At 41.6% G+C, this 13,096-nt stretch overlaps 1 protein-coding gene across 2 annotated transcripts in view; it reads left to right on the top strand.

The window, feature by feature from the left end:
* Positions 1–292: 292 nt before the first annotated feature.
* Positions 293–13,096, top strand: part of Kcnh1 (potassium voltage-gated channel subfamily H member 1) — a 411,372-nt gene continuing 398,568 nt past the window's right edge. For both annotated transcript variants that reach the window (XM_003474337.5, XM_003474338.5), the window contains exon 1: positions 293–532. In XM_003474337.5, the coding sequence (XP_003474385.1) occupies positions 454–532 (79 nt within the window). In that variant the 5' untranslated portion in view covers positions 293–453. The remainder of the gene's footprint in view (positions 533–13,096) is intronic.

Here is a 13,096-nt window from a genome sequence, read left to right as displayed (position 1 = left end):
GGAAAGATCCCCCGCGCTGCCCGGAGCACAGTGTAGGAAGACAGTGACATCTCAGGGCCCTTGCTGGGGTGAATCCACCAAGCGCTGCTCCCGCAGCGCACTGCACCTCCCGGACATAGGTCCCGGCTGTGCCCAGCGGGTGACGCTGCCGTGCCAGCCTCTGCCCGCTGTCCCCGGTCACACTGGACTGCAGCGGGAGCCCCGCTCGGTCTTCGCAGGTCCGCAGAGGCTACGCCCGGTAGGGGGCGCTACCGGCCTGCGGTCGCGTCTCCCCCGCCCACCCGCAGGCGGCGGCGGGCGGACGGCGGGAGGGGGCGCAGGGCGCGTGGTGGCAGCCAAGCCAGCGCCGCCCTGCCCGCCCGGCGCGCAGTGGGACACATGGGGCGCTGCGAGCCGGGATCGCGCGTGGGCCTCGTGCCCAGCTGCCTGCCGCGGTGAGGAGCCGCCGGGAGGATGACCATGGCCGGCGGCCGGAGGGGACTGGTGGCCCCGCAGAACACGTTTCTGGAGAATATTGTCCGGAGGTCCAATGGTAAGGGTTAGGGTTCCACGGGGATTTTATTTTGAACGTTTTCATCCATTCCTTTATCGCAGGCGCCTCCCGCCGTTTGGTGCCCGCAGATGCAGTAGCACCCAGGGCGCGCGGGCATCCGAGGCCACCTCTCCCACGCGGGCGGAGGGCAAGGCGGACGGATCTGGGTCGCCCCCTGCCCCGGATAGGATAGCTCCTTAGGCACCTTCCAGCGTCTCCTCCGAGGGAGCAGCGCGAAGTCCCGGGAAAGTGCCCGCAGGCTGGCCGCGCTCACATTCGCAGGGTCCTAGGCTCTGGGGCTGTCCCCAGGAGCCCCTTCCCCAGGGAAGCCGGCCGCAGGCACCGTCGACTCGGCCCGGCTGCTTGGGGTGCAGAGATGCGGCTGTCTCCACTTCTGAGGTGCAGGGACGTAGGGACTCAGGGACGAGCTGTGGGCCGGGGCGACTGCCTCATCCCACACCTTCGCCCACCCACCTTCTTCGAGGTTGATTCAGGAGGGTTGGATGGTTTTCCTGGACCCCGGAGGGAGTGCATGGACAGAGTGAGCTAGATGGTTACACGTACAAATGCCACCATGAGGTCCTGCACCCCCAGGAAGCCCCAAACTCACTGATCGATTCATTGCCCAGAGATCAGCAGTCAGCACTGTTGCCCTGTGGGTAGATCAACAGCAGATGAAGCCCTTAGAGGAGAGTCCTGGGAGCAGGAACTCGAAGGGAATGATTTCATTTGCCTTTTGGACCCGCAGCGCGGCGACCCGGGCTATTGCACTTGCAGAGCAGTCCTGGCTTTGGGCAGCAGCAGCCTGCACCTGTTCGTGGGTGGCCGCAAGAAGAGGGAGCCCAGCGTGAGATGCTCTTGGCAGGCCCTGGACCTTCCTCTAGAGAGGGATGGTATTCTTCTCCCGAGAGCTCGAGGAGCTTGCTCAGGAAATGGATTTTAATAACGTGTAAATACCACAGTTTCCAAGCCTTTAGGAGACAGTGTTTTAAACGATGAATTCTCATTTGGATTTTGTTAGAAATTCAGGGGAAGGGCATGAAAAATAATTTGTGCTACTAATAAATACTCTTAATGAAAAAGTGGTTTAATTTTATCTTATAAGAAAAAGAACATAATTGGGATAGTAAGTCATCCTATGTGCTTTCTTGGAAATGATTTTTTTGTTTTTTAAATCGTGTGTTTCTTAAGAATACGAATGTTAAGGCGAGTTACCTTTCCCCTTCAGTGTCTTCCTTATTCAAATCAGCAGAGGTGGCTTTTAAAGCAAAGTCACAGTCATTACCTGGAGCTGCAAAAGGGCAATAATTCCTAAAGGAACAGCCACAATAAACTGCCACCATAAAGAAAATAGTAGGTGTTTATAGATTTTAAAGAAACTCTTTATTTAAGACTTACTGTGTGTTCTTGCTGTTGTTACTGGCCTGTTGAGTTTCTGGATGCCATTGTCAGTGACATTACTTTCACATAAATATCGAGGGCAATTCCTCTATGTTAGATGGACTCCCTGTATCTAACATATCCAGTGTGTGCTGTGTGGGTTTGTGAATTGATGGAGTAGGAAGAGAATCTCACCTGCTGCAGTCCTGGTGCTTCTTGGGTTTGCTGGAGGACTTTGAGATCTTGGGGCCAAGAAGGCAGATGCCGCCTCCTATAGTTGATCCTTGAGCCACTTCCTCAACATGTGTGTGAATAACTGTGCCACTAGAGTAAGTGGCTGGGAATATTTTTAGCCCTGGAATTTTCATCTTAGCACCAGTTCCAACAGCTTGATTTCAATTAACCAATTAGCAACAAAACAAAACATCTTGGGCAAGTTGAGTGAATATTTAAATTATTATTCCAGGTGAAAAAGTACTCATTGTGAAGTGAGGGGATTACACTTTTAGTGATCTCTTTCAAATATCCCCTGAACATGAATGGACAAAAGTAAACTCTTACATATATCACAGTATCTACATGAATTATTTTACTGTAATGGAAAAAGCCTATTTAAAAATATTGATTGTCTCCTCCTAAAATCCACCAACCTATTTTTGGAGATTATAGCATTTAAATTACATTTTACCTTTAAATAGCAATACTTCATAATTATGTTATTAGCTATTTCATCCCAATGGTCTTATGTGGTATGTACAGATCAGAAAACTGAGTCCTAAGAATATTATGTGACTTAGTGAAAATGGCAGAGCAAACAGTGCCTGAGGATGGTGTTTTTGAGAATATCCTTCTTGCAGCATTATGGTTTCTCTAGCTTTTTGTCTCTTGATCCATGGAACTGTTTTGCTGTCCTTTAAAAAACTACTCAAATGCTAATGGGTGATAGAACTAGTCTTATTTTGAAGCTGATTTGAATAAGGAAGACATTGAAGGGGAAAGGTAACTCACCAGGAACATTCTTTAACATTCTTATTTGATTCTTATTTGAATCTCTAGTGTTTGGAAAATCATAAAGCTATAGATTGAGATGGATGTTAGATACTATCTAGACTTTCCCTTCTTCCCCTTCATTGTACAGAGAAACTGATGCAAGTGGCTTTCCTTAAATATTTAAGGACAGAAGTGATACAACCCCGGGGCCATGTTCTTATAACACATCATGCAACAGATTCCTTGTATTACCATTATTTTCTCTGATGAAGTGTAATTTCCCAGTGAATACTGAGCAAAACATCCATTTTGGCCAACAGCCACACTACCATATTCTAACAGAATAATGGGGCAAAGGAGAAGCCAGTCATGTTTCAAGGAAATTCGGTTTTTTCACCCTGTCAGTGTTTTAGCAGAAGCAGTGGTGGATAAGGAACACTCCACATCTGTGCTCCCACTGAAGTCCCAAGTCACTTTCCACAGACTGTCACCTTTAATTCTCATGAACCAGCAAAGGAGGAGCAGTCTCCTCTTTAGAATTTAGAGAACTAAGAATCCTAAAGTTAAGTGATTCACCTAGAGTTAGTAAAAGGCAGTTAGACAAAGGTAGGTAAAGGTAGGTCAAGAACAAGCCAGGAATTATTACTGTTTTATTGAACAGAGATTACTGAACATATTTATTGAATGCTGGGGAAATCACGGAAAACAAGAAACTCACTCTCCTCATAGTATGTCATGTACCTACTAAATCTTGGTCTTTTCCACATTGTTGACTGGCTGGAACTATTACTTTGCCTGTCATTGTATTTGAAAAGAGTTCTTAAGATGCTTACTGGTCTTGCTGGCTCTAAAAGCAATTTAATTGTTAAAAATAACATTTTGAATGCCACTTGAAGGAAAAAATTGGTGATTACTTTTTTTTCTTTTTGATTGTTGTAAGTAGACAGCAGGCATAAGGGTTTTTTCTTATGATCGTATCAGTGATTGTTTAAAATCCTATTGACTTTGTTGCCACGCCGGCAAAGCCAGCCTGTTTTTCTTTATAGTCATGTTTGGAAAGTGTTGTTCAGAATAGTTTTTTGATAGTTGCTTAAATCTACAAGCCCTTGTCAGAATGCTCACTGAAGTAAATACGAGATCTGTCTTAGGACAGCTGGCAGATCTTAGTGCCAGGAAACTACAAAAATATTACTCTAAATGGTCCTGTTCTAGGCAGAACGTATGTTTTAGTGTGCAAAAACCTATATCAAACAATTGTAGGTGCCAGTAAGAATCCATACACATTAACAGGAGTGAAATGCAGCACATTATGGTACAGATTTATGTACATGCATAATTTATAGATTGCTAAATCAGCTGTGTTTTTGTACAGTGTTAAGTTGGTTCAGGTTGTTTATATAATTAGTTAGCAAACAGGATGAGAGCTTTGGGTAATGTTGTATCTTCTCGTAGATGTGTTGAGCCGTGGCAATATTTATTAAACAGAAAACTGGTTAAAATACATGGACTCTGAAAAGGGAATGGATGATATCCTGGGTTATTACCAGCTCAACAGTGCTTATTTTTCTTGCCATAGATTTTAAGGTAACCTTCACCTGTCTTTCTCTGAAAGTGTGAAAACGTTGAATCTAGCCACAGATACTACCTGGAGAATAGAGCATTAGAAGCTTTGTGATTTAGTGAAAGGCAATAAAGCTTCTGAACACCACGACTTTTATGAGCCAATCTATTTTAATAATTTATCTCAAAAGAATGCATGTATTCGAGAAACACCATGGGTGAACTGAATCCTTGACTTCCTTTGTTTCTGATAGTACATCTTCCTTTATGGTTGGACTTTGTATGTGGCAATGGTTCCTTGAGCATTGTTTTAAAGTGCCATTATGCTTTCTTCCTCCTTTAATTTTGGTCAGTTAATGGCTTGAAAGTAAGCATTTAAAAACCTACTATGGTCAGTTATTCCAAGGAACCCTATTTAGTTTATACCTTCAGAATATTTGGTCTATTATTTGTTTTGTTTTATTTTGTTTTTGTTTTCTAAGTGAGCACATCTATAATTGATGCAAATAGGAAATAGAATCACAGAACCTTAGGTCTGCAGAGATATGCTGTACAATACCTCCTGAAGTTTTGAATCCTCTCCAGAATATCCCTCCCAACAGTTTTCCAGTCCATGTCTGCCTAGCTTTAAGGATGGGGCATTCATACTTTTCATGAATGTAGATTGGTATGAACCATTTGGAAGATTATTTGAAAACACCTACCATAGGTAAGCATCTACTTCCTAGGTGTATACCTGAGAGATATTTCCACACACTCCAAGAGACTTGTGCAAGAATATCTGTAGCACAGGATACAATTGGAAACAGCTATAGATGGTGGCCCATCACTGAAATTTCAGCATTCAGGAAACTGAGACAAATGGATTGCAGGTTTGGGGCCAGCTGGGGCTACATAATGAGTTCACAGCCAGCCCGGATGTAGTAAAATCTTGTTCCAAAAACAACAAACAAACAAAGCAACTATAGCTGTTAGTTCCTTTTCTTTCTTCGAACCCATTTTTTGATGTGTTTGATTGTACCAAAATCTGCCCTTTTCCAAGTGCCACTCATTCAGAGTTTCTTATGAAACGAAGTGAACCTATCCCACTGTAAACCATGTTTTTTGTAATTTGATAAATTGTCTTATCCTGCTTGATTCATGTCTTCTTTTAAACCTTTTAAAATTAACACCATAAATAGAAAAGCACATAAAACACTGTTGTGAAACACTTTTTCCCCATCTCTGTCAAGTGAATATCTATGTCGAGTCAGAACCATGCCAGAACTCTAGAAGCCCCTGGGGCCCTTCCTCATCTCACCTGCCTTGTTCCCCTCGCAAAGGAATTTTATGGTGATAATTTGCCTTTTGTCCTCAAGTTTTTGGGTTCCGGAGCACTACAGCTTATTTTTCTGTTTTGGAGTGCGGTGAGCATGGGATCACACAGTGTGTGTTCTCTTGTCACTTGGTGATTCTTCCTTGCGGCTGTCTGTCTGATTGGCTCATGTTCCCTGCTGTATAACGCTATGGTATGACCATACCGCGTATTTCATTTATACATTCTGATGTTAGGGAATGTGTGGGTTGTTTCCAATTTTATACTGTGCTGTAAATATTCTTGTACAAGATTCTTGCAGTGTGTAGACACATCTCTTGGGTGTATACCTATGGTATATATGTTTAACAATGGTAGGTGTTTTGAAATAATCTTCCAAATGATTTATACCAGTCTATACTCCCAGCCATATATGAATGTTCCCATCCTTTTTATCTTTAATAATGAGGTTGCTCAAGCAATCTAGGAACCAATAAACAGGTTCATTTAGGGTTGTTTTACTAGTGAGCACGTGTCCAAAATAAAGTGAAAACAAAACTTAACTCTTGTCCTTAGGGAAGTATCAGGATCTACTGATGTTTAAAAATCCTCCCTGTGAACTTCCTCACATGTGGTCATGAATGACGTGAAAGACTTGTACTCGTTCTTAGAATTATGTACAACGGGTACACGTGAGGGCTGTGGGTTTTAAATATTTTTTGGCATGTGTGTTAAGCAGATTCATTTTCTTAAATTGAGAAGCAGTACACTCTGGGGACACAGATTATGTAAGAATTAGAACTGGAAGGGCAAGAGAACAAGGAAGTATGTAATTTATTTTTCCTTTAATGAAAGAAATAAAATGAATGACTGTTGGAAGGGGACAATTTAATGGAGGGATCAAAGATCAAAGGAAAATTAATTCAAAATGCAAAAACTAGATTATGGTTCAATTTTTTAGGCATGGTGGACCTTATCTGAGCTCTCACTATGTCTGGGAACCAACATGAGTAGGAGTTTCAGGATATCAAGTCTCATAGGAGAATCCATGGTGAAGACCAAGGTGCACTGTAAATCTCTCCAAAGAATAAAGAGATATTACACGGACTCAACACTTACTACATATTTCTCATTATAAACACCTCACTCAAGTTTCCTAGACTTTATAGCTAGGTCTTTTGTAATTTTTTGTCAGTTTAGATGTAGGATGGCCAGACCCTGTAAACTGAATCCAGAAGACTGAAGCCTTGTGGTTAAAGTTTTCTTTTATAAACTTAATTCCTCCAGGACACCTCATTGTTCTGTCTTCTTAACACATGCATTGCTCCCCCACTGCTGTGATTTTTCAGGTTCCTAGGTGTTGGAATTTGGTCCATGCTCTTGTTCTCCATGCAAGTGCTGCTTGCTCAATAGTTCAAGGTCTGGCCAACTGCAGCCTCTTCTTTAGTTCTCATGGTCTCTGCTCTAACAATCAGCTTTTCCACCTAATGACAGATCTACATAAAAGTCTTCTTGCTTGGGCATGGTAGAGATAAGCCGACAGTTTGCTTGTTCATGCTAAGAGTATTCATTATTTAAAATAAAATGAAAACTTCTGATTAGTTCTGTGTTGCATAAAACTGGTGTTCTGAAATTAACAGCCAGTCCTATCATTTTTAATGTAATAAGTGAGAATGCCTCAAAACTATCCTTTCTCATAGCTCTTTAAAGTCTCTGCAGTGACATCAGGTACTTCTCTGAAGAGAAGAAATGGCTCTCACTTCCACCCTCACCCACATTCTTGGAAGGCTATAGTCTTTGGAAAGATGGTACCATGTTAGTGAGGGTTACTGAGATGCATCTTCTGCTTCACTTTTGCTTGAATTAAGAGTGAATTTGGAAAACATATCTTACATGAGAACTTCACAGCCATGGCAAAGACTAGAGTTAATTGGAGTGGTAAGCATCTTTCAGTTAAGCGGATTTTTAAATTTGTTTTCTTGTAGCATTTTTGGAACTGACTGATTGGACTTGGATGCTGCTGTCATTAGGGTCATGATCTGAGGCTCTGCTGGAATGCTGCTCTGCTCATCTTCTCTCTGTTTGAATGGCTAGGGCCAATCTCTTGTTTTCCAGTCCTTCTGTGGGTGACTGGCCTGCGTAGATTGCATCAGTTGGCTTGTTTCTTTTTGGCTCTTTGCTGGATTCATCGGATAGGAGGGGTGAGACAGGTTGTGGAGTCTATTCTCCTGCTTTCCTTCCTGCAAATTCAGTGCGGTTTAACATTTTTTCTTGGTTAAAAGTTAGATCTCCAGCTTACTCTCTTTGGGTTTATATGGGACTGGGAGGCTTTAAGCTCCCAAATGTGCATAGTAGCCCTGTTCTTGGTTATCGGACTTCACCTTGGTAGCTTGTCACTTGCCACAGTGGGAGTATGTACACCTTAACAATTGGCAGATGCTGTAAGACAGGCCTCTTCCCCATCCCCAGATTGCCAAAGCACTATTACCTACCTCATCTTTACCTACCTCAACACAGAACTAATCAGTGCCAAAACACTCTACCTCATCCTTTTCCTTTGTAAATAGCTCCTTTATCCATTTGAGTGTGTCATGGTTTCCTGTTGCAACCGACCAATGGAACCAGTTACTCATACTCTGGATAAGGTGTTTCTCAGTCTTTGGTCCAGACCAGTATCAGTCATGAACTTGGAGAGGGTATATGCACTCAGGTATTAACTTCAGTATGCCAAAAGCACCTATGTTCTGCTCAGTGATGGCAATAGGAACTATCCTTGTATTGTCCACAGACTTGATGAATACTGCCATGTTTTTTCCCTTCTTTTACCTCTTCTCCTCCTCATTCTTCTTTTTAAGCTTCTTCATACTTTTAGAAGCCAAAAAAGAGCATAATTAAATTGGGGGTTTGTGGAAGACATTAGAGGCCAGATATAATCACCAGTTATAATTAATAATTGCAATCAAGAGCTTGGAAAATTAAATAGCCTTTCTGATCTGTGTTCCATAGTTTTTGTATATATCTCTTCTCTAATTTTCTCTATAACTATTCTGTGAATACTGCCATTGTTCCATTTTCAAGTGTAAAACTGAGGTTTAAAGAGCTTAAACAAATTTCCTTAGGTTAATTTCTAGTAGTGTAATATAGAAACTTGTTAGAGATGCAGATGCTTGGGCCTTACCTCATACCTAGTGAATCAGAAGCTTTGCGAGGATCTCCATTCCCTGAACCTATGTAGGTCATCCCAACAATCCCAATGCATGTTACAGCTGGAGAGCCCAGCTTCAGTAACAACTCCATGTATCTCTTTGGTTGGGAGATAGATGCTTGGCTGTCAGGCACACATGGATGGGGAGTGTGTGTGCAGGAGTGTGAGTGGGCTTTTTCCCTAACCAACCTTCAGATAGTTTCCCAGTTTTTGCGCACATTCAGTTCCTGTCTTGTGAAGTCCCATCACTCTGGCAGATCCTGTCTCTCCTGAGAGTCTTCTGGGCCCATTAACCTTTGCTTTGGCTTCATCTCATTGGGATTTTAAAACCACCATCTTTCATACAACATCTCCCACCTTCCTTTCATCTCGTTGAGCTCCTGTGTGCTGTGGGATCCCTGCTCTTGGTTGTTGTTGAGTATATTGTTTTTAACTTCTTAGACATTATTTAAGAAGGAGGCAACAGATACATAAACCTAGGCTGCCATTTTGAAACCATAACTGACACTTTAAAAACAAACAAACAAACAACAAGAAAAGAAACCAAGGAGGTACTAATGCTCCACATTCTCCTGCTGTCAGGTGAAATCCCACTTTACATTGCCTTTCCTGTCTAGAGCAGCTAGGGGTAACATGCCACCTAGCCTGGCTTTGCTGAATGTGCCACTTTTCCTGTTCTTGTCTTCTCATCACCTTGTCAGGTCCTTTTTCTTGCTGTCTCTAGTGACAGCTGCTCTCAGGATTTTCTGGTTTTCTTTTTTTCTTTTGTGTCTCCTTGCAGGGGCAGAAAAGAGGTGATTGTTTTCCAGTCTATCTTAATGGTCATGCCTTATACCCTGTAATAAAAAGTTAGTAAGAGAAAGCATAACACATCTATTAATGCCAGAAATTTAATTAAGTGATTCAGCAGGGGGCCACAGTCCTTCCTTTATAACATCCTCAGCCTCAAATTGACACAGTGAACAACGTCTTAGAGTGTTAAAGGCAAATCCTCTGTGCCCTAGATTGTAGACTTGCTGAATCTGTTAAGCTTTTAGACTTCTCAAGTTGACACAATGTATCCCCATAACATGGGGTAATGTTTATCTGAGCCCCAACTTTTTTTCTGGTTCCTGGAGTCCCAAGGACTCTCTCCAGTGATGTCCCAGGCTCTTGGTCTCTCACTCATTCTGGACCTTGCTCATGGTCTGACACTGTTGGCCTGTCCCACTCCCGCATTCCCTCCCTCTCTCCTCCTTTCCCATCCGTTTTCCTACATGCACCAATTATGTCTGTTGCTGTCTGCCTTTTGTCTGTCTGTGTTGCTCCCTGTCTCTGTCACTCTGCACTTGTCCCTCTTTGCTGTCTGTCTCTGTCTCTCTGCACCATCTATGCATTTCTCTCCATCTGCCTACTTCTCCCTTGCTATGGCCTCAGCAGCTGCTCCTCTAGTTGTAGCTTTCTCAGCTCCCATTTCCCTCTCAAGGGCTACTTCTCTGTTTGGGCACCAGCATGTGTTGGTCAGAAATGTCTGCTCAGTCTTACAGGGCTCTCTACCTTAATGTCTATTGTAATCCTAAATATGAGTACAGTTATCCAAGTATCATAATCCCTTTTCTAGTCTTCCTCATAATCCAAAAAGTTATATTTATAAACCCATCGAGATGTTATTGGAATCCCAGCAAATTAATTCCAATCTACCACCTCCAGTGCAACACACAGCGAGAGTAAAGACACCAAGACACATTCCAAGTTAAGGGCAGCCAAAAGGTCCTAAGTCCAATCCCCATGAGGTTGTGCGGACAAAGGCCCTGATCCTAGGCCTCTCCCAGAATTTATTATCTTGTGAGGGATGGGGGTGGTTCGAGGATGAGTGACAGTGAGGATGGTGCAAAGTACTGAGTAACTTAAACTGACTAGTCAGATAGTGAGAAAAGCATCTCTGCAAAATGCAGAGATAAAGATATGCAGAAGGCTTGATTTGCATAATTCAATTAAAGTAGCAACTGAATTGTTTTTGGTGGCTGTTGCTTCAGTTTCTGACATGTAAACTTTTGTGCCCTGGGGACTCATAGCCTCTTTACCTTGAGGCTCATACCTAGTTTGACATCCCCGAAGAAGCTGACTGGCTCTACCATCCTGCCGTGCCCATATCTTCTATAGAGAACACTATGGGAGGAGACAGGAGACTGTCTGATGGCTTTAGAGATTACATATCAGTACCTTGACTAGCCATATTTACAGTGCTTAGGGCCAATTGAAGAGAGAAGGAAATACCATAGCTAGCTCTGTACATATCAGTATAAGGAAGTAAGTCTCAATATAATCAAAGTTGCAGCAATTGTTCTGCATTCAAGGGGAGTCACTCAAATTGTTTCCCACAATATCTTATTATTATTATTTTTTCCTGAGAGAGAATCAAAATTGTGGAAGCCTGAGGATGAAATTTTGGCTAGTAGTCTGTCCTGGATTAGTTTTTGTGACTAGTAGGGATGGGGTGGGGTGCAGTTATCAGATATGTAGAGTGGACGCCAGATGAGCAGGGTGGGCACAGTTTTAAGTGGACAGGTGTTCCTCCTTGCACTCTTTCCAGGCCTGGGACACAGTTGAGATGCAAATATTTGTTGTATTAAACTGAGCTGCGTCAAGATTCTTACATCCACTCTAATGTGATACCTCATCCTGTGTGTTTTAAAATAACACAGGAGGCAAATGTAAAACTAATTTTAGGAAAAGACTTTTTATAGTCCTAGTTAATATTTTATAATGCTTACTTTGAATCACTTTTAAAAAAACTTCTGGCAGTGAAATTTTTTCTGTGTTCCTCAATGGTGGTGTAAGACTTTGTATTATGTACCATGTATATAGTGACTATGAGTATCAGACAGCTGATTGATTAAATTATTGAACTACTTCTTAACAACTGACACATAAATCCTTCTTAGCAGGAGCTCAACATACACTGACCTCTCACCAAGTAAAATATTCAGTAATAAGTCTGTGTTTCTAATACATTCTTATTCTCTTACATACTGCTGAAGGTGACTCATCAGTTTTTATTGTTTTAAAATCCTTAATCTGATGCTGAATGAACAATGAAGTTCATGCTTTTGAAATCACATACTTAGAGGTAACTACTCAGTTAACAAAGATAACTACTCAGTTAACAAAGTGTTTCAGTTTGCTTTTGAAATTGAAATCTTTCTCCCAATTGTAATTTACTGGCTTAATAAAAAATTTATTTTTGTAGGATGTTAAAGTTATAGACAAATAGCTGGGCATGATGGTGCATCCTTATGATCCCAGCACTCGGGAGGCTGAGGCAGGCAGATCCTTGCAAGGTTGAGATCAGCCTGGGCTACATAGTGAGCCTAAGGCCAGCCTGAACTAAATATCAAGACCCTGTCTCAAAAAGAACAAATATATCTATATATATAGACAAATAACTATCAAATCTCTTGGGCGTTCAGTTTGTTTCATGCTAAGATTGGACCCTTGACAATTTAGAAGAGTCATTGTCATGGAATTTTATTGTTGAAAAACACAAGAGAGCCTCAAACCAACTTTTGTTAATGTTAAGATTTTAGATGTTTCATTTAGTTGTATTGGACAGATTTAACTCCATTTTTCTTGACTCTATCCTCTCCGTTCTCCCAAATATTATACTTTCATGTGTGTGTGTGTGTTTTTAAAGTAATTTCTGGTATAGATTTTATTAAGGTTTGTGTAAATCAAACTACTGCTTCTAGTCCTTGTCTAAAATTCTTGTTTTCTTCACTTATCTCAATCATTTTTTTTTATTTCAGCATTCTAAAAGAAAGGAAAAAGTATTTTTACTCAGACTTCTTTTTGCAAAAATGCTGATATCTTTTGTAACCTATAATACTGCAAAGCGTCAGGAAGATGTGTTTTCTTCTAAGAAAAATACCTCAAGTTATTCTGAAATATTCACTGTGGCCCTCTAAATAACCAGTGCTAGCAGGGAACAATGTATCTGTGTGACCTGCTGGTGGAATGTGGGCTTTATCTGTATAATTGCCCAAACTGAGTCACTTTTCTAAGTCATTGTTCTAGTTAGTTTCTCCTTTGTTATTTGTGTAATTATAATGAAAAGCAATTTTCTAATAATTTCTTTTTAGAATATCTCTGTGTTATG

This window comes from Cavia porcellus, unplaced genomic scaffold, assembly GCF_034190915.1.
Source record: "Cavia porcellus strain 051 isolate PalLab524CR breed Dunkin Hartley unplaced genomic scaffold, mCavPor4.1 scaffold_26, whole genome shotgun sequence".
Lineage (NCBI taxonomy): Eukaryota > Metazoa > Chordata > Mammalia > Rodentia > Caviidae > Cavia > Cavia porcellus.
This window is presented reverse-complemented; position numbering and strand designations above follow the sequence as displayed.